We start from the raw sequence: 22797 nt of genomic DNA on the forward strand, positions 1-22797 counted from the left end.
GGCTAGACGTTCTGGCGCACACAGCTGGGTCTTTTGGTGTCACTGCTAAAGACACAGGGCTGATTTAAACAGGAAGCTATCACTGAATTTACATATGCTTTAGCATAAAAATGTCTGTGCCAATGCTAGAACCTCCTTCTACCTTCACAGTGCCAATGACTTGGAAGAATCCTTACTTTTTGTATTGTTCTAATCAACAGGAGAGGAATGATGGAAGTAAAGAATGTGACAGGAAGGCAAATAGAAAGTCTAAATTATTTTGTATTTAAATAATGTCTAAAGATTTAAAAAAAAATAAGATATATTGACAACAATAGTAGAAATGACTTATAAAGTTGCCTTTTTATTTTTTATTTTACCAACAAGTAAACGGATACCCATCAGGTGGATGACACTGTTGTGGCAAAGGGGAAACACCAAATGAAATTCCATTTCTCTGTCCCTTCAGCTAATGCAAACTTTAAGTGGGGGGGGGGGGGGAGGGCAAGTGGTCATTTGCACCTGATTCCTTTCATTTTCTGCTCTGTCTCATTCTGTGGTGTATTTTGCCCATGAGGATCTCTTAATAGTCTGAAAAAAGGGTTTCAGGAGGAGTGACAGGTCACTCAGGGAAGAGGGAGGCAGAGAAAGATTCTTCTGTGGATTCTTCCACTTTGTGCAATGTAACCATCCACATCTATATTGTAGAAGGAGAGAAAAGTAGGCACCAGGAACAGTGAGAGTGAATAAGCTTCAACCCCACTGCCGTAATGATAGACTTAAAACAACAACAACCACCCTTTTCATGACTGGTTTGCAGCTGAGGCATGCTAGCAGTGTGAATAGCCAACCATGGACTACTGTCATGATACTGCCATTTCAACAGTGGCCATCTGATAGCCCGGAAATGTACCAAACTCAAGTGGCTTTTTGGACCCGAGATAATATCGCACCGAGATAATATCCCCACGTAGCCTTAAATGTGAGAGGCATATAAACAATTACACATTCACATGCCCTTGGTTGACTGCCCAGCTGCTGAACTTCAGGATTTCTCAGTTTTTACTGTCCTTCTTCATCTCCCTCCACCCCCCTCAGCTTCTGTATTTTCATCCTGTTCAGTTTGCTTCCATTTTCCTGAGGGCTATGCATAGGGTGGGAGGATGGGAACTAAAGAAATAAGCCAGTTTGCTTTGACAAACTGAATTGTGACAATAGAATTGTGGGGAAGTCTCTTGGGGGAGACATCCATAAGTGAAAAGCAAAATGGTGATTCTGAAGCAAACATCTGAGGAAACCACCAAGTTCAAAGTTGAAAAAGAAAGCCACCACCTGACACGCTTAACTATCCATTTTAATTTTTTTCCTGGGTCAATTTTTTTTTTTGCATTCTTTGCATCGCTTCTGCCCCCTCGTGAGACACAAAAGGAAGAAAATTGAGAGGACTGATACATGTTGATGAAATCTTCAACCGATTTCTCACTAGAGTTGCTCTGCCCCCAGACTTCTGTTTCCCCCAGCGCAAACAAGCAATTACCCATCAGTTGTCCATGGGTGCATTTTGACGTGGGGCTCCTTCCAGTTCTCTGTGTGACATTGTAATCCTTAAAAGACAGTATCACAAGAATGTGCAAGGAACTGGAGGGATCCCCGCCTGGGGAGCAACTGGTGGGAAATCAATAGCTTGCACCGGCAGGGAGGGGGCAGACGCCTCAGGGGTGGAACAACACTAGTGACAAATCAGTGTTGTTCTTTGATGTGTGATTCTAGGTAGGCAATAAAGTCCCATACAACTGATCTGTCACTGGGGGACTGGGCATTTTTATGCTTCTCTCATTCCTCTTTTCCTGAACAAAGTTTGTCATCGGTCCCAGTAGTGAAAACTACAAACTGTAAAAATGGGGTGCCATTCAGATTGGGGACAGAATATTTCACAGCCCTCTCCACATCACTTACCAAACCCCATCTGACTGATTTAGTTTTAAGAAGCGAGTTCTGAGCCCAGGTCTCCTTGTCCAGCTAGATCCTCAATCCTTTCAGTTTGGCATTTAATTGTCTCTGAGGGTCATCCTTCACTGGAACTAACCTGAGGGATCAGAGTCAATCATAAATAGTCCAACACTCCCATTGGTCCTCCCACAAATTCCTGCAAATGCTCAGTCAACCTCTCTTTCATTGATCCATGGAAACCCATGCATATTTTATAGTGTCAAAAACACTATTCGTATTTGTTCCTCTACAAGCAAAAACGCCTTTGTCCTGCTGCCTACACATGAATGTTTCTATTGAATATATCTGCTGTCCCCTGCTGGAAGAGAAGCTAATTTCAGTTTTCAGTGTCTATATGAACATCTTTGTGCATTTGTGAAAATTGCCCAGTACCCTTTACCTTCATATTTCTCCAAAATGGGACAACCAACGCGTCTCAAGGCGGATCATGTGGGACCAGCTATCTCTATATGTCACCCAAAAAAGTTTTAGTAGACAAAAATCTACAGGTAATCCCTGGCCCAAATTATGTCTGGTTGACCTCAACTAGGGCTAGGGCTTTTTCAGCGCTGGCCTTTGCGGGACCAAGTTCAGTTCTGCAAGGCATGCAGGACAGAAATGTTCCACCAGGCCTACGGCTGAGGACAGTGATGGTCTTTACCAGGCCTCGGATTCAGCAGGAGCTCACAGGAGCACAGCTCCTAAACCTTTCTGAGGGTTCCCCCTCCTCCTCCCCACCTTGTCCATTGAATAGTAGGTGCAGCTGCATAGCAATCCCTGGATGAGCTCCACCACCTATTTCTCTACAAAACAACCCCTGGACTTTACCGTGTCCAGTCTTTGACCCACCTTATGGAGGGAGAGAAATTCAGTATGCACCGTCAACGATCTGAATGATACTCATTGATTTTATTTGTAATTGATTAGTTATTGTTTATTTTAATTTTGTTGAATGTTTGGCTAATGTACCCTATTCTGACCCCTTTGTGGAAGGGTGGTTTATAAAATGATGATGGTGGTGGTGGTGGTGATATTCCCAAAGATCCCGTTTTTGTGCTAAAATCACTGGTAGAATCTCCATTATGGAGCATAGACAAGAGAATGGCTGTTTCAATTTCTTATTGGGATAGCCTTTCACAACATGATGGGTGAGTGTGATGATCTGCTTCCTACTAATGGCCAAATCACTAAAGTCATGCACTAAAAAAATCTCCCCTTATTTTAGTGCAGAGGATGTATGCCTTCATTTCCTCCTTTAACTTCTTTAAACTCAGTTAATACTGGAGAGCTATCAGAGGCAGGGTATGGTTTTTGCCTGGCTTCAGACTCACATCCTGTCACTGTGTCTCTCGCACAGTAATACACAGCTGTGTCTTCAACTTTCAAGCTGTCCATTTGCAGATAAAGCATGTTGGAAGGGTTGTTCCTGGAGATGGTGAAGCGTCCTCTCACTGAGTTGGCATAGTACTGGGTGCCTCCATCACTGGTTATCCTTGCCACCCATTCGAGACCCTTGCCAGGAGCCTGTCTCACCCAATTCATCCAGTAGCTACTGAAGGTGAACCCGGAGGCTCGACAGGAGAGGCGGAGGGGCTCTCCGGGCCTTTTGACCTTTCCTCCAGACTCCACCAGCTGAACATCTGAAAGGACACCTGGAAAGAAAGACATTCCAAGGAGATCAGATTCAAATTTATGTATTCAATCAATATAGCTATATTTTGTCTTTGAAAGAACAACAGAAACAAAAAACAAAACCCTACCTCTGTATAGTGCCAAAGGAAGAAGCAACTGAAGCCACAACATCATCTTCCTCTGAGTCTCAAGAAAATAACGGACTAGAAGTTAATCTGGTGCACACAGTTGGGTCTTTTGATGTCCCTGTTAGTGACATAGGGCTGATTTAAACAGGAAGCTGCCCCCGGATTTACATACACCTCAGCATAAAAGTCCTTTGGCAATGCTGTAGCCTCCTTCTGAATTCACCATGCAGATGATTCGGCAGAATCCTTGCTTTTTGTGTTGTCATCATTAACTGAACAGGAATTACAGAATTCAGGAGTGTCACAGGAAGGCAGATTATTTTAATTATTTTATTAAATTATTTAATTACATTATTTTAAAAGCAAGGTGTACCAACAGCAATGTTAGGAACGCCTTATAGAATCTCCTTCATTTTTTTTTTTTATTTTTTTTTACAAATAAGTAAATGGATACCCAACAGGTAGACCCTCACAAGCAAAATTTACCACAGGTTACAGGGCTGTTTCCATCAAATAAAATTCTATTTCTGAGTCCCCTCAGCTGATGCAAATTTCGAGTGAGAAAAAATGGAAAGAGGTTGTTTAGAGGATGGAAGCTAATGACAAACTGTAACCATTCTACAATTAAGGATACACCAATCTCCAATTCTGATGTATTTATTTCCTTGCTATGTTTTCCCCCAAGAGTTGAATCCAAACAGATTATAGCCATATAACTAAGCTTGTTATTCTTTTAATCTATTAAGAATATTTCTTCATTGTTCTGTATGCTAATTTATTGCCCACCATCTCTATTCATGATTGTTATTTCTATTTGCATATCATTGTATCTGAAGAAGTGTGCATGCTTACAAAAGCTCATGCTATGAATAAAACTTGGTTGGTCTTAAAGGTGCCACTGGACTCTTAACTTTGTTTTCTTACACTTTCCTGAGTTTGCCAAAGGCTTTTTCTACTCCTATTTTTTTAAAAGTGCATCCAGTGATAATTCTATCAAAAAGTCCTACTGCTAAGGAAATTGGAATTTTTCGGGGGGGGGGGACTCTTATGTTTATAATTTAGAGATGTGTGAGGCTTCCTTTGAACCCCCCTTCTCTAGTTCCTCTGGACTTCTAGCCCCCAATGGATTTGCAAGTAGGTGAATCAAAGGGCACTACTAAGAAGAAGAAGAAGTTATTGGATTTATATCCCGCCCTCCACTCTGAAGAGTCTCAGAGCAGCTCACAGTCTCCTTTACCTTCCTCCCCCTCAACAGACACCCTGTGAGGTGGATGGGGCTGGAGCAGCTGCCCTTTCAAGAACAACCTCTGCCAGAGCTATGGCTGATCCAAGGCCATTCCAGCAGCTGCAAGTGGAGGAGTGGGGAATCAAACCCAGTTTTCCCAGATAAGAGTCCACACACTTAACCACTACACCAAACTGGCTCTCCTAAATGGGCAGGTCTTTCTCACCTAGAAGAAGAGAAGAGATTGGATTTATATCCCCACCCTTCACTTGAAGTCTGAGAGTGGCTTACAATCTCCTTTCCTTCCTCTCCCACAACAGACACCCTGAAAGGTAGGTGGGACTGAGAGAGCTCTGAGAGAACTGCTCCTGAGAGAACAGCTCTAAGAGAACTGTGACTGATTCAAGGTCACTCCAGCAGCTGCATGTGGAGATGTGGGGAACCAAACCTGGTTCTCCAGATCAGAATCTGCCACACTTAACCGCTACACCAAACTGGCACCTAGTTGGTGCTCCTGTTGGGTAGGTATTGGGTCAGACAACAACAACAACAACAACAACCATTTGGTCACCCCTGTTGCTCTGATAATAACTGTCATTCAGCCTCATATGAGAGAGGGAAAGAGCATTAACATAGTGGGGCACCTTGAGAGCATCTGGTTGCAATAAAATAGAATGGGGTGTTTGGCCATGAAATATACAAGAAGACATTCCTACAAAAAAATTCATATTTTTCTACTCTCCCTAAAGAAATAAAATATTAAGGAAACAGGAGAGTTATTTTTACAATTCTGTTCAAACAAAATCACACCGTCTGCTGGAAGAAATTCAAGCATGGTTTCACTTCTTCTAGCTACCCACATTGGTTGTCGCTGCAAAAAAATCTGGACAATTGATGCGAGGTAAATTTCAGATGTGGAAAAATATAAAATTGGGAGCTGATTGTTTTTCAGAAATACAGGAACTGTTATTATCACGTGCTACTGAAGGCAAGGAAACCATTTTGTGACTTAACCTGCAGCGTCATCTTTCTCACATTTCAAATGCAGCACCAGACGCCATAGAAGTTTTCTGTGTGTGATGTGGCAGTTATGCACGTGAAGGACTGATGCTAACCAGTTGCAATGCTCAATTGTGCATTCCTGTTGGTGTTATATGTGGCCTAATATTAGGGTTGCGGGTTCCTTCCCAGGTCTACTGGCAGGGGATGTGTGGGTAGGGATGCCAGATCCGGGTTGGGTAACTCCTGGAGATTTGGGGATGGTGTCTGAGGAGGATGGAGACCTCAGTGGGATACAATACCATAGACTCTACCCTCCCAAGCAGCCATTTTCTCCAGAGGAACAGATCTCTGTAGTCTGGAGATGAGCTGTAATTCTGGGTGGTCCCCAGGTCCCACCTGGAGGCTGGCATCTCTACTAATATTATTCTTTCACACTGAACTTCGTACTCTCCAACACTGAGCAGAATGAGAAATGTATGTTCCTCTTTTTGATTCAACTCCCGTTGAACTTGCTTCACAGTGTGTCTTCGAGCGCAATAATACACTGCAGAGTCAGCAGCTGTCAAGGAGCTCAGCCGGAGGGAGAACTCATTTTTGGAGGTGTCTGCAGAAATGACTGTACGACTTCGGAGAGAAGGGCTCTGCCACTTTCCTCCACCGTGTGGGTATATCTCTGCAATCCATTCCGGATTTTTCCCACGAGGCTGACGGAACCAGTTCCAAGCATAGCTGGAACTAGAGATGGAGACCCCTGTCAGTTTACAGAGCAGGCTCAGATCCTCTCCAGGTCTCACCATTGCGGGTCCAGATGAAATCAATTGAGAGTCTGAGGAGGCCCCTGGGAAAGAGAGAACATCCAAATGCATTAAGAGCATCAGATAACAAAGGATTCAGCCAAACGAATTTATCTTCTCTCTCCACAGAATATTCGCTTACATCTTGGAATTGTGACCAAGAAACAGATGAAGCATAGGATTAATGTCATGATATCGATAAAGGAATGTTCTAGCTTTGTAGAAAGGATGTCCCTGGAGACTGGGAAGAAAGTGAGGTTCCTTAAAGTAAATGGTTTCCTTTTTAAAGAGAAGCATTTCTTACCCCTGGAGTCCCTTGAAGGGATTTGCATGACCCTAGCTTCCTGAAATACACAAATCATAAGCAGGGTATTAAAAGCAGGGCATGGCTTACTCTTTGGCATCTTTAATGGTTTTGTGTCCCACCAGAACAGACATTGTGATGGTAGATGGATGGGTGGGCAGAGGATATTTTTGATGCCAGGTTTTATGTAAGTCATGTTTTTCTCAGTTTGTCTCAGAATTACTATGATGCTCCAAAAAAAACCTAGACTATATATGGCACCCACTTGGGTTTCCAAGAAACCCTTATTTCTGTTGCTTTTCAAAGGGTTCATTCACACATTTATTTACTATGCTTGATGTTTTTATACATCTTTTGAGTCTAAGTGTCTTCATGGTGGACTTCCTAAGTTTCCGCTCTCCCCATAAATGTATAGCACCATCTCACCTAGTGGTTGTTGAAGTCACCAAAAGTGATCCTAGAATATTTAAAGGACAGGTGAAGGGACTCTCTGGGACTTTTTACATCTTCTACTGATTCCACCAGCTGGACCATGGCTCGGTTTTCTGGAAAGAAGGACATTTTAGAGCAGGGTTGAACTCATTTGTTATGAGGGCCAGATCTTCATCTTGTCAGGCCGGGCCATTTGTGCCATAAAATATAATGCCAGGTAGGGGAGATATAAGCTTTATAAAAGACACAGACACACACACACACTTAGCCTAATCCACCTCACCTCAACAAACATCAGCCAACAGAAGGAAGAGAGGCTCGGCTCAGTAGCCCTGCCGTGCGATTGAGAGAGGCTGGCAAAGCTGGCTCTCCTTCCCCCACTTCCTCACCAAGGTAGGAGGTTTTCTCTGTAGCTCCTGTGCAATTGAGCATGCCTGGAAAAGCAAGCTGTGATGCAGAAGGAAGCAAAAGAGGGAGAAGGAAACAGACAACAGTGAATTGCTTGTGGAGCATTCCAGAGGCCTGATTCGGTCTTTGGGCCACATGTTTGATACCCCTGTTTTAGAGATCGGCAGGGCTTTTTTTGAGCAGGAACGCACAGGAACACAGTTCCGGCTGGCTTAGTGTCAGGGGGTGTGGCCTAATATGCAAATTAGTTCTTGTTGGGCTTTTTCTGCAAAAAAAGCTCTGGAGATTGGCATCACATTTACACTTGGAATGTCACAAGCAGTATTATTTATTCGAAATACCAGGGTGGAAATGCCTCTGAATAGCCCTGAAAAGAACAGAAATTGAAAGTACATTATTTCCACCTTATTCACTGAAAGATGGTGAGATAAAAAGCCCGATAATGGATCAATAGGAGGTTTTTTCCCTGCTGCAGAGTGATTGTCACTGAGATTGATTTTTGTTTAAAAAGGCAAAGGTAGCCCCCTGTGCAAGCACCAGTCGTTTCTGACTCTGGGGTGACGTCACATCACAATGTTTTCATGGCAGACTTTTAATGGGGTGGTTTGGCATCTACATTTCCCCCCCAGCAAGCTCATTTTACTGACCTCGGAAGGATGGAAGGCTGAGTCAACCTCGAGCCGTCTACCTGCACCCAGCTTCTGCTGGGATCGAACTCAGGTCATGAGCAGAGCTTGGACTGCAGTACTGCAGCTTACTACTCTGCGTCATGGGGCTCTTTGGGGTTTAGGAGTAATTTATTCAAGGAACTGTCCTTACATTGACATAACCATCATCAGAAAAGATCTAATTCAGTATAATGAAGGCCCTTTGGCAATTCTATACATCCTTATCCTTTCACAGGACTCAAGGGTTGGAAGAACCATTCCATGAAGCATAAACCTCTCTGTGTACAGGCAGGCAGCTGATAGAGCAGAAGGAAGAAGGAAGGAAATGTGGAAGGAGAGAAGCTAACAGGACACTAACTCCTATCCTTTGTGATTTAGCAATGGCTGTATGCAAAGATCTCTTAAATTTGATTTTCTCTTTGAATATTGTCCTAGGGAGGTTTTTTTCTCTCATTCTGTTTTCATTTTGTTGTTCAGTCACACAGTCGAGTCTGACTCTTTGCGACCCCATAGACATAGTCACGCCAGGCCCTCCTGTCTTCCACCATCCTCCGAAGTCTACTCAAATTTGTGTCTGTTACATCTGTAATGCTGTCCAGCCATCTCATCTTTTGCCGTCCCCTTCTTCTTTTGCCTTCTGTCTTTCCCAGCATCAGGATCTTCTCCAATGAGTGCTCCCTTCTCATTTGGTGGCCAAAGTATTTGAGCTTCAGCATCTGACTTTCCAGGGAACAGTCTGGATTGGTTTCACTTAGAACTGACTGATTTGATCTTCTTGCAGTCCAAGGGACATACCAGCTGCTTATTTTTATTTAAATAACATTAACCCCTCCACAACTGCTGTTCCTCATTCATTTGGGTCTTTTTAATCTTTTTTTTTAACTCAAGTCAAGAACATAAGAGAAGCCATGCTCGATCAGGTCAATGGCCCATCCAATCCAACACTCTGTCATACAGTGACAAAAAAATCCAGGCACCTTCAGGAGGTCCATCAGTGGGGCCAGGACACTAGAAGCCCTCACACTGTTGCCCCTCCCAAGCACCAAGAATACAGAGCATCACAGCCCCAGAGAGAGAGTTCCAACAATACGCTGTGGCTAATGGTCACTGATGGACCTCTGCTCCATATGTTGACCCAGTACCCTCTAGGAGCTGTCTATACTTGCAACTTCCACCACCTCCTGTGGCAGTGAATTCCATGTGTTAATCACCCATGAAGCATAAACCTTCATGCAAGTCAACAGCAAATGGTATGAAAAGAATTACTTGCATGGTCAATTTGTCAAGGGATATGGGAAATTAATTCTGGAGATCTTTGAATTTAAGCAGCAGGCATGAGACCTCTGATGACACTTTCACTATTATACATTGTCCTAGTAATTTGTTCCATGGGAAAAGATGAAGGAACAGTTCAAGCAGTGCTTACAAAGGGAAAGAATGTTGATTTGAGGAGAAGATGAATGTTCTGCGATGGTAACCCAAGGGTGTTCCAGGCAACTGATGAGCAGAGGTGGTTTGCTGTTGCCTGCATAGTAAGTTTGCACTTGTGTGTTGAGGGGTCATGATGACTTAGTGGGGGCAGAGCATCTCCTTGGCATGAAGAAGGTCCCAGGTTGAATCCCTATCATCTCCTGTAAGGGTCAAGTTGTAGGCGACATGAAAGGTGTCTGCCTGAAACCCTGGAGAGCAGTTGTCAGATTAAGAAGACATGATGGACCAACAGTCTAATTCAGTGTAAGGAAGCATCACGTTGTTGCACATAGTCCTTCCCAAAGAAAGGACTTCCCAGACAACAGGTGCAGAAGAATTGATGTGCAGATCTCTTTTATTGTTTGTTTCACATTAATGTGGGAAGGAGAAAACAAACCATTCACCCCCTCCTCCGTTCTCCTTCGACCTCCCTTTACAAAACAGCATTTTATACCTTCCAGTAAACAAAGGAAATTCAGTTGATTGGCTACAAAGTTCTCGCTTCTGACAATTTGTGGTATCTCATTGGGTTAAAGAAACCTGTCTCTCACAGGTTGGGGTAATTCTTTAGGGAGTTCTTTGTTCTCTTCTCCCAGTCTCCCATCTTCCTGGCATCTAGCATTTGCACCGAACTTTGTGGTTAGGTGTTCCTTTAAAAATGTGTAGATGTCCGAAAAGATGTTGTGCAAGTCTTTGCTTTATATTTCTGGCTTGGTTCCAGAGGATGTGTCAGTAAGTACGATCTCTACTGTGTGGGCGTGACGGCTCCTTCTGGCTAGGGGGTCCTTCCTGAGGTAGGGAGAAAAGCCTTCCTTATCAAAGGATACTAACAGAACTCTGATAACTCAATTTTGCTAGAGAAGAGGCTTCCTTTGGTGCTTATCAAGGACTCTTTGTCCCCAGAACACTAGGCCTAGAATCCATAGGAAAAGGTACTATATACTTTCAAGCAAGCCCTGCAAATATAATACTTTGAAGGTAACAGTTTAAATGTAACAGTAGTGCAAGGCAGGTTAGAGCAAATGAGTTCTGTGAACTGGATTAGTGGAAATCTATCTGACCCTCTGTGCATGCCCTAGTAGGGTTGCCAAGTCCCATTCAAGAAATATCTGGGGACTCTGGGGGTGGAGCCAGGAGACTTTGGGGGTGGAGCCAGGAGATATTAGGGGTGGAGCCAAGATCAAGGGTGTGACAAGCATAATTAAACTCCAAAGGGAGTTCTGGCCATCACATTTAAAGGGACAGCACACCTTCCTTCCATAGGAAATAATGAAGGATAGGGGTACCTTCTTTTGGGGCTCATAGAATTGGACCCTCTGGTCCAATCTTTTTGAAACTTGGTGGGTATTTTGGGGAGAGGCACTAGATGCTATACTGAAAATTTGGTGCCTCTAACCCAAAATACAGCCCCCCCCCCCGAGCCCCAGATACCCACAGATCAATTCTCCATGATTTTCTATGGGAATAAAACTCCATAGGGAATAACAGAGTTCCCAGCAGACATTTCCCTCCCCTCCCCCCGCTTTCTGACGACCCTGAAGCGGGGGGAGGGCCTCCAAACCGGGGAATCCCCTGCCCCCACCTGGGGATTGGCAACCCTATGCCCTAGTGAATCTGAATCTACGTCCTACAATGTGCTCGTGACTTTCTTCCCAGGAGTATCTGTGTATGGCCCTGCTTAGTTTCCAGTTTCTGACAAAGTTGAACTAAGCAGGGCTATTCAAGCTGCTTGTTGATCTACACCAAACTGGCTCGCTATGAACTACTTTTCTGAAGGAAAAAGGAAAGGAAAGGTCCCCTGTGCAAGCACCAGTCGTTTCCGACTCTGGGGTGACGTTGCTTTCACAACATTTTCACGGCAGTCTTTTTTACGGGGTGGTTTGCCATTGCCTTCCCCAGACTTTTACACTTTCCCCCCAGCAAGCTGGGTACTCATTTTACCGACCTCGGAAGGATGGAAGGGTGAGTCAACCTTGGGCTGGCTACCTGAATCCAGCTTATGTTGGAATCGATTGCGGGTCGTGAGCAGAGAGTTCAGACCGCAGTACTGCAGCTTTACCACTCTGCGCCATGGGGCCATATACTTTTCTGAAAGAGGGGGGTAATTGCTGCTAGCAACATCTCCGGTAAGGATCATGTTGTAGGGGATGTGAAAGGCCTCTACCTAAGACCCTGGGGAACTCCTGCCAATCTGAGTAGACAATTCACACGTTGATGACCAAGCATCTAATTCTGTATAAGGAAGCATCCTGTGCTCATGTCTTCCTTGGTGGTCTCTCTTCCCAATACTATCTGTGGATGGTCCTACTTAGTTTCCAAGTTCTGACAAGGCTGGGCTTCTTCAATCCACTTCTTGATCTGAGACCCATTTAACTTAACTATCTCCTATGTTCTTTATCATTTTTTCTGTATGTGTCCCTGTCAAATAGTAGCTCTCTGGCGCCCCCTTCCTGCCACAGCACCCTGCAAGGAAGAGTCATTTTCTGTTTCCACCCCAACCCTCTACTCTGAAGGTTTTTGTACCAGCTGGAAGTCAAAAACTGTCACTGTGTCTCTTGAGCAGTAATAGAGGCCGGTGTCTTCAGGCTTCAGGCTGTTCATTTGCAGATAAGCTGATGTTTGGGAATTGTCTCGGGAGATGGTGAATCTGCCCTGCACCTTGGGGTTATACCACTGGGTGCTGCCTGAAGAGCTGCTTACTCCAGCCACCCACTCCAGTCCTTTTCCTGAAGCCTGACGGACCCAGTGGATTTCATAGCTAGTAAAGGTGAACCCTGAAGCCTTGCAGGTGAGACGGAGGGAACCTCCAGGCACGACAACTCCCCCTCCAGTTTCCACAAGCTCTGAGTGACAGCCTGGAAATGAAAGGCAATGTAAGAATTAGGGAAACATCTATGCAGGGTGGGAGAGGAGTAATTGTGCAAGGTGTCAGTAGGAAAGAAGAAAATACCCCAAAGAGCTGCAAAGAAAAGAAGAAGTTTCAGCCAGAAAATCATGTCTTTTGTTAGCTGGAGGATGCTGAGGGTGGATTAACACCCGGATGGGCAGAAGGCTTTGGGTGTTCTGAGTTTGAAGGGTGGAATTTAAGGGAACAAAATGGTGCAGCTAATTTGCATGAGCTCCAGTTTATAAGGGCTGCTAAAACCATTCAAGCACCCCATCACAGTTGTTTAAGTTGTATTTCTTTTTTAAGCTAAAGGGACAGAGGGAGAAAATAGCTGGAATGTCTTTTCCATCATCTTGTATGTTAGGCTTATAGAATAATTCTGATTGCTTTCAATGCATTGTCCCAGATTAATGTCCCTGTATTCAGAAATGAAGAAAAGAATGATAAGCACATGGTTGAGATGAAGGGTTTTTGTTTGTTTGTTTGTTTGTTTGTTTGTTTTTAAGATGGCTGACACACATAATCAAATTTCTATCCTCCTTATTCATTGTTCTGTTCTCCCTATCCTTGTAGAGCACTGAGGATTCATGTGGAATGGCAAGCATACGGTTTAGACCAAGGTTTTTGTTTTTTTTTAATGGCTGACCTACTTAATTAAATTGCTCCTCTACTTAATTATTGCCCTGTTCTCCCTTTGTTGCTGGGACACTGAGGACTCATTTTGATCCACACCGAAGATATCCCCTCTCTGATTCCTGAACTCACAAGACAATCTTGGGGAAACTCCCTTCGTCGAGAGATGTCTCATGACGCTTGGCAATTTCTCCTCATGTTGGTAGCACTTTGCCTTTGGGCTCCAGTTACTCATCCCAACCCTGTCTGATACCTCAATTGGCCAACTGAAAAGGAAAAAGCAAACGATTGGTCTGGTTTTGTCTCTTCAGCTCCAAAGAAGCCTCAAGCAATGCTTTTTGAAACATGGATATTGTGAATTATCATGGCTACTGAATGGTTAGAAAAGGCACAGCAGCTAACCTTACCCACAGGACAATCATCTTGATTTCAGAATTTCACAGATATTTGGGGAGGGGGGCAATTGAACTTGGGGGTGAGTAGTCAGTAGGCATTCAAGACACACACACACAAAGAGAGAGAGAGAGGGAGACTGGGGGCTGTGTGTTATGGTTGTAGGGCAAAAAGCTTCCTGGGGATATGGATGATGTGTGTCCTTTCAAATAATACCTTAAATAGCTTTCCCAAGGTAGGCAAGGACCTAGGGATACGTGTGACAATTTGGCATAAGTATTGCCAATAGTGCTGGATGAGTTTTCCAGTGATGATACAATAAAAAGCAAGGTGGTAATGTTTCACTGTTTAGATTGCTAAAATCAATGTTTTCTCTAATGAACCTTTGGGCATAGAATGGGAGAAGCTATAAGGCTACTAGTAGAGCCTCCTTATTAGAATAGCCTGTTAATTAAGGCAGGAGAAAGCATGTTTGGGTGTGATGAGATCATGCCAAGAGTGCGGAAAGTCTCTCTGAAAATCCCATCGTTGGGACAAGGTATCTTTTTCTTTTTTTCAAGTGGAGAGAGAGTCATTAACAAAACAGATGCCCCGAGTCACCATCCCACACCGGTTTCCCAGGCTTGTTTCTGACCAGTATCCAATTTGTTTGCACCATCTCCATCTTGGATCCATTTCTGGCCAAGCTGTGTGGTGCACATATGATTCTGGGGAGTGATACATGAAGAGACTTTTTCTCTATAAACTACCCATCTGCAAGACGGGTGTAACTGGCTGCTAACAACATCTCCAGTAAGGACCAAGTTGTAGGGAATGTCAAAGGCCTCGACCTGAGGCCTTGGGGAGCCCCTGCCAGTCTGAGTAGATAATTCTTAATTTGATGGGCCAAGGGTCTCATTCAGTCTAAGGAAGTGTCATGTGCTCTTGACTTCCCTGGTGGTCTCTCTTCCCAGTACTGTCTGTGGATGACTCTACTTAGTTTCTAAGTTCTGACTTGGTTGAGTTAAGCAAGGCCATTTAGGCCGCTTGTTGATCTGAGATCCATTTAGGTTAACTTTCTGCTTTGCTCTTTATCTTTCATCTGTATGTATCCATGTCAGATAGTAGCTCTCTAGCACCCCCCTTCTGCCACCACATCCTGCAAGGAAGAGTCTTTCTCTGTGTTTTCCTCTCTACTCTGAAGGTTTTTGTAGCAGCAGGAAGTCAAAAACTATCACTGTGAATCTTGTGCAGTAATACAGGCCAGTGTCTTCAGGCTTCAGGCTGTTCATTTGCAGATAGGCTGATGTTTGGGAATTGTCTCGGGAGATGGTAAATCTGCCCTGCACCTTGGGGTTATACCACTGGTTGCTGCCTGAAGGTCGGCTTACTCCAGCCACCCACTCCAGTCCTTTTCCTGAAGCCTGACGGACCCAGTTGATATTATAGTCAGTAAAGTTGAACCCCGAAGCCTTGCAGGTGAGACGGAGGGAACCTCCAGGCACGACAACTCCCCCTCCAGTTTCCACAAGCTCTGAGTGACAGCCTGGAAATGAAAGGCAATGTAAGAATTAGGGAAACATCTATGCAGGGGGGGAGGGGAATAATTGTGCAAGGTGTCAGTAGGAAAGAAGAAAATACCCCAAAGAGCTGCAAAGAAAAGAAGAAGCTTCAGCCAGAAGATCATGTCTATTGTTATGTTTGGAGGATGCTGAGGGTGGATTAACACCTAGATGGGCAGAAGGCTTTGGGTGTTCTGAGTTTGAACGGGTGGGCTTTAAGGGAACAAAATGGTGCAGTTAATTTGCATGGGCTCCAGTTTATAACGGCTGCTAAAGCCATTCAAGCGGTCTGTCACATGGCTTTAAGTTGTTGGCGGTTTTTTGAGCTAAAGGGGTGGAGGGAGAAAACATTCAGAGTGGCTTCTCCGTCATATTTTACTTTAGGTTTCAGGAAACCTTACAGAATCATTCTGTTTTCATTCAACGCATTCTCACAAATCAATGTTCCTCTACCCAGGAATGAAGAAAGGAATGATAAACATATGGTTTAGACCAGGCATGTCGAACTCATTTGTTATGAGGAAAAGATCTGACATAAGTGGGAATTTGTTGGGCCAGGCCATGTCAGGCCAGGCTGTATGTGTACCTATTTAAGATAGGTAGCAGAGATATAAACTTTAAGAAGGACACAGACAAACACAATCAATTTTTTTTAAAAAAAAACCTTTAAAACATGCTTAAAACATTAGCACTCCTTGGACTTATAGGTGTTTTCTTTGTATTTCTCCCATGGGATCCAGGGAATGAGGCAAAGAAAGCTGTGGCTCTTCCTTTCCTTCCGCAGGGGATGGGTTGGGAGGAGCCTCAGCCAATAGAAGGGAGAGAGGCTTGACTCAGTAGCTCTGCTGTGCAATTGAGAGAGCCTGGAAAAACAAGCTCTACTTTCCCCTCTTCTTCCCCAAGGTAGGAGCCTCAGCCAATTGAAAAAAAATAGAGGTTTTGCTCTGTAGATCCTGTGCGATTGAGCAAGCCTTGCAAAGCAAGCTGTTATGCAGAAGGAAGCAAGATAGAGGGAGAAGGAAGCAGATGGCAGCCAGTTGCTCGGGGGGCTGATAGGAGAAGAAGAAGAAGAAGATATTGGATTTATATCCCGCCCTCCACTCCGAAGAGTCTCAGAGCGGCTTACAATCTCCTTTACCTTCCTCCCCCACAACAGACACCCTGTGAGGTGGGTGGGGCTGGAGAGGGCTCTCACAGCAGCTGCCCTTTCAAGGACAACCTCTGCCAGGGCTATGGCTGACCCAAGGCCATTCCAGCAGGTGCAAGTGGAGGAGTGGGGAATCAAACCCGGTTCTCCCAGATAAGAGTCCGCTCACTTAACCACTACACCAGGCATGCCTGGTTTGCACTACACACAACATGCCTGGTCTAAACCACTGCGGGCCTGATTCAGCCCTCAGGCTATATGTTTGACACTCCTGGTTTAGACAAAGTGTTGTTGCTGTTTTTAAGGTGGCTGACCTACTTAATTAAATTGATTTCCTCCTTTATTTATTACCCAGTTCTTCCTTTGCTGCTAAGACACTGAGGATTCACGTTGATCCACACCAAAGATGTCCCCTCTCCAACTTTGATATTCACTAGACAAACTTGGGGATACACCTTTCATTGAGAGATGTCTCATGATGTTGGCCAATTTCTCCGCATGTTGGTAGCCCTTAGCAGTTGGACTCCAATTACTCATCCCAACCCTGTCCAATACCTCACTTGGCCATGTGAATAAGAAAAAAGAAATGATTACTCTGGTCTTTTCAATTCACTCAGGAAGCATCAAGTAAAATACAAGATCCTTCCAGCTGAATTTACTGTGGGATTGCCAATACTGTCCCCCCCCCCCACCGCACCATCAGCGGTCAAGGAATTTGCTGGAGGGGGGGAAAAACACACTGCCAGACACTGCTTTACGAATTTAGTGAGAGAGGGAGGAGGGGGATACATCAGTGCTTTGCAGCCTGAGTTCCCCCCATTGTTATTTAGAAATAAGATAAAAGGGGAGGAGGCTGCTGCTGTCACAATGAAGATCCCACATCATTATTTTCAGTTTACCTCAGTCTCCTATTTCAAAAGAACATGCCTAGTGCGAAACTGGCCAATAAGAACAGACCCGTTAGGCTGCTAGGGGAGGGGATGGGAAAAACCTGAGGCATTTTTTCTACTTTTATAGGTTTAGAAGAGAATTAAAAAGAGGAGGAGAGGGGAATACTACTCTGAAAAGCCACTCCTGGAAACTATGGAGATAACAGTGGAGTGACAGAAGAATGCTGGGGAAAGGATGTGGAAGGAATCTCAAAATCTGATGGGAGAGTGGGGTGAGTGTGCGAGTGAATATGGAAGCAGGTTTTTGAAGCAACGGAATGGGAAGCTGTACTAAACACAAAAGCAGAAAGAGCCCCGGTTGGGCTAAGCAGGTGTATTCAGACTGCTTGTTGATCTGAGAGCCATTTAAGTCAGCTTCCTCCCGTGCTCTCTATTTTTTTTCCTGCATGCGATTCTATAAAACAGTAGCTCTCTGAAACCCCCATCCCACCACTGAGTCCAGCAAAGAAGAGACATTCTCTCTCTCTCTCTCTCTCTCTCTTCTCTGAAGGTTTTTGTACCAGCAGGAAGTCAAAAACTTTCACTGTGACTCTTGTGCAGTAATACAAGGCTGAGTCTTCCGGCTTCAGGCTGTTCATTTGCAGATAGGCTGATGTTTGGGAATTGTCTCGGGTGATAGTGAATCTGCCCTGCACTTTGGTGTTATACCACTGGGTGCTGCCTGAAGGTTTGCTTACTCCAGCCACCCACTCCAGTCCTTTTCCTGCAGCCTGCCGGACCCAGTGGATTTCATAGTCAGTAAAGGTGAACCCCGAAGCCTTGCAGGTGAGACGGAGGGAACCTCCAGGCACAACAGCTCCTCCTCCACTTTCCAGAAGCTGAACCTCTGAGCGGCAGCCTGCAAATGAAAGGCAATGTAAGAATTAGGAAAGAAAGAAAGAAAGAAAGAAAGAAAGAAAGAAAGAAAGAAAGAAAGAAAGAAAGAAAGAAAGAAAGAAAGAAAGAAAGAAAGAAAGAAAGAAAGAAAGAAAGAAAGAAAGAAAGAAAGAAAGAAAGAAAGAAAGAGAGAGCAAACTGTTAGCAGAATAGAAGAAAAGTACCCCAAAGAGCTGCAAAGAAAAGAAGAAGTTTCAGCCAGAAGATCATGTCTATTGTTACACTGGGGTGTGTTAATGCCTGGACTGGCAGAAGGCTTTGGGTGTTCTTAGCCAGATCAATGGGCTTTAAGGAAACAAAATGGTGCAACTTATTTGCATAGGTTCCAGTTTATAAGGAAGCCATTCAAGCTGTCCATCACATTCTTCTTAGTTGTATTTTTTTTTTAAGATAAAGGGACAGAATGAGAAAACAGTGGGAGTAGCTTTTCCATCATCTTGTATGTTAGGCTTAGGGAAACCTTACAGAATCATTCTGATTTCTTTCAATGCATTCTCCCAAATTAATGTTCCTATAATGAGGAATGAAGAACAGAATGGTAAGCATTTTCTAAGGATGGTTGACCTACTTAATTAAATTACTTCCCTCCTTATTTGTCTACATAATAAAATTACTTCCCTCCTGATTTATTGCCCTGTCCTCCCTATGCTGCTAGGATACTGAGGACTCATGTCGATTCACACCAGTGATGTCCCCTCACCAACTCCCTACCTCACTAGGTGATCTTGGAGAAATGCCTTTCATCGAGAGTTGTCTCATGATGCTTACCAGTTGCTAGAAGTCCTGACTTTTTGTATTGGTCACTTTTCGTTGCCTATGAAGGCCAAGCTCATCAGAAAAGCTAGGCATATGCAATTTGAACACACAGCTCAGGATGATAATGGGAGTTGCCATGTCCAACATGAAGGGAATTTGGGTATCGTGAGGCAGAAAATGAAATGAGAGTGATGGGACAAACCAGGGGCAAGAGAAACAGGGGCAAGCAGAAAGTGCCCACAGGGGGTATCCTTTCCCTTGGGTGTCTGCACAAGTCTGTTGTTATTAATTGCAACTCTCATTCAGTTCCCCACCCCATTAGCTACTTTCTAAGTAACAGGCCATTTCCTCTCTAAACGTCGCCCTTACTTCTAGATGCCTCTTTCCAGAGCCCCTCCAAATGCAGTTTCTGGCACTGCTCAACTCTCAGCCTGTTCCCCACAGATGGAGAAGCCAAAGAAGGATGGGAGGGACAACCTTACTTTTGATCTTTATTCGATCAAAGCACATAAATCCACTTCGTGACCCGCCAAGACTGAAATAGATACCCGCCATGGTTTCCAGTCCTCTTGGAACGATTTCTAGAGATCCAGAAGGCAGCAGAAACAGGAAGCTGATGAGATCCCAGGTGGGGGGATTGACTGTAGCCTTAAAAGGGATCAACGCACCAGGAAGAATCCAGAGCTGGTATCAGTAGCATTTCACATTCTCAGTCTGTCTACTTTCCTAAGTTGCAGCTTCTATACTTTTGAGAGAGAGATACCTGATAAGGGAAACTAGAACAAACCCTGCTGTGCTTCTAATGACCACCTGTCATTGCCCCAGAAAGCACTTTCCTGGGAGCACCATCTTTGGTGGGCCATAACTCAGCCCCAATAAATTAGAGAGCAGATAGAGGAGAGTCAACCAGAGGTTCTCTACCACTTTTGATGTTTCTAGCTTGTATGGGATCTGTTCTATACACTCCTTAACCTCCTGAACCTGCATCTGTCAAAATGCTGCAGTCATTTTGACACTCACAGACTCAAGAGATGTAGGGGTGTATAGGATGGATTCTGTCCAAACTAGACACATTAAACTTGAAAGGCATGTAGAGTCACATTCTGGGGAAGTCAGCTTTGAGTTTAGTGACTCTACCTTGTTCAGCAGGGGTGGCCAACGGTAGCTCTCTGATGTTTTTTGCCTATAATTCCCATCAGCCCCAACCATTGGCCATGCTGGCTGGGGTTGATGGGAGTTGTAGGCAAAAAACATCTGGAGAGCTACCATTGGCCACCCCTGTTGTACAGGATCTGTCTGTCTGGGGCAAATGATGCTCTGTATTCTTGGTGCTTGGGAGGGCAACAGTGGAAGGGCTTCTAGTGTCCTGGCCCCACTGATGGACTTCCTGAAGGCACCTGGGTTTTTGGTCACTGTGTGACATAGAGTATTGGACTGGATGGGCCATTGGTCTGATCCAATATGGCCAGTTTGGTGTAGTGGTTAAGTGTGCGAACTCTTATCTGGGAGAACTGAGTTTGATTCCCCACTCCTCCACTTGCACCTGCTGGAATGGCCTTGGGTCAGCCATAGCTCTGGCAGAGGTTGTCCTTGAATGGGCAGTTGCTGTGAGAGCCCTTTCAAGTCCCACCCACTTCAAAGGGTGTCTGTTGTGGGGGAGGAAGGTAAAGGAGATTGTGAGTTGCTCTGAGACTCTTCAGAGTGGAGGGTGGGATATAAATCCAATATCTTCTTCTTCTTCTCTTATGTTCTATATACTCCTGGACATTCCTGAATCTCCATAGCAGTCATTTCAACACATGCAGATTCAGGAGTGTATAGAACGAATCCTCTGCAAGCTAGAGATACCAAAATTGGAGGTCATGTAGATGAGCATCTGGGGAACGTCTGCTGTGACCTCCCTTGCATGTTCCTCTACATGACTTCCAAAACGTTGCTTTGAAGTTATCTAAACATTGTGATTGAGCAGAGATTCTTTGGAAATGTCTCTGCTCATGAATCAGAACAAAGCTGCATGAAAAGCTTGGAAGTTTGTAGAAAGTTTGTGCCAGGTGACGTGCCATGACCTTTGGGAAGTGCAAACTGGCCAAAATCCATCACAAACTTTAACTCATGAACTGGTTCATGCCCATCCCTAGAGGAGGACATGCACTGCCAAACTACCATAGCTTCCCATGCAAAGAGCAGGAATTGGGTGGAGTGGGATGTCTGGAGTTAACCTTCAAGTTTCAGCCTGTCCATTTGCAGATACAGCATGTTGGAAGAGTTGTTTCTGGTGATGGTGAAGCGCCCTTGGACTGAACTGGCATAATATTGCTCGCTCCCATCGTAATAGATCCCTGCAATCCATTCCAGCCCCTTCCCAGGAGCCTGTATCACCCAGTTCATGCCATAATTACTAAAGGTGAACCCAGAGGCTTGACAGGAGAGGTGAAGGGACTCTCCCAGTCTTTTGACATCTCCTCCAGACTCCACCAGCTGGACCTCAGATAGGACACCTGGGGGGGGGGGGAAGACACTTTAAAGAACCTGTTTCACATTTTCATCTCATTACATCACATTGCATCTTCTCTGGGTGAATAAAACAAAATTACCTCTGAGTATTGCTGAAAAGAATACACTTTGAAGCCACAATATCATTTTCTCTCCTTTCTTTGACTGACAAATAGACTATGAAGTTATGAGGTGCAGAAGACTGTGTCTCTTGGTGTTGCTGGGATTGACGCAGGGCTAATTTAAACAGGAAGCTGTCCCTCAGTTTGCATACAAACTAGCATAAAAGAACAATGATACAGCCCATTGGCAATGATTATCAATTTATGTGTGCTCTGTACATGTGATCAGGAAGAATCATTCCATTGTGAATAACAGGACAGGAATAATGTATTCAAAGAATTAAATTATGAATCACCTAACTATATAAACACAGCACCAAACACTGACTAAATGATTTAAAAACATAAGAAGAGCCTTGCTGGATCAGACCAGTGGTCCATCTGATCCAACATCCTGTTTCACACAGTGGCCAATGAATTCCTCTGGACAATCAACAACAGGGCATAGAGGCTTAGGACTTCATAAGGCTACGAGAAGAGCCCTGCTGAATCAGACCAGTGAGGGTCCACCTAGTCCAGCATCCTGTCTCACACAGCGGCCAATGAGTTCCTCTGGACAGCCAACAACAGGGTATAGAGGCCAAGGCCTTCATAAGAACATGAGAAGAACCCTGCTGGATCAGACCAGTGGTCCCTCTAGTTCAGCATCGTGTCTCACACAGTGGCCACTCAGTTATGCCAGGGGGAGAAAACAAAAGTTCATGGAGGTGAAGGCCTTCCCCAATGTTGCCTCCTATCACTGTTATTGATATGTTAACTGTGTCTTATTATTGTACTAGTACTAGGTACTATTGTACCTAGTAATCACTAATGGACCACTCTTGCATTAGTTGGTACAATTCCCAGTTAAAGCCACCTATTCTTGTGGCCATCACTGCATTCTTTTGCAAGGAATTCCACATTTTAATCACTTGTTGAGTAAAGAAAACTTCCTTTTGTCTACCTTGAATCTATTGTCCTTCATCTTC

The 22797-nt window shown here is 44.4% G+C and overlaps 1 gene segment (V, D, J or C); it reads right to left on the bottom strand.

Moving 5' to 3' along the window:
• Positions 1-3189: 3189 nt before the first annotated feature.
• LOC132584697 (immunoglobulin heavy variable 3-7-like) lies at positions 3190-21908 on the bottom strand. The segment is given in 2 exon segments: positions 3190-3620; positions 21809-21908. Coding segments are annotated over 2 exon segments (477 nt in total).
• Positions 21909-22797: the final 889 nt, after the last annotated feature.

The sequence above is a fragment of the Heteronotia binoei genome, chromosome 15 (assembly GCF_032191835.1).
Source record: "Heteronotia binoei isolate CCM8104 ecotype False Entrance Well chromosome 15, APGP_CSIRO_Hbin_v1, whole genome shotgun sequence".
Taxonomy (NCBI): Eukaryota; Metazoa; Chordata; class Lepidosauria; order Squamata; family Gekkonidae; genus Heteronotia; species Heteronotia binoei.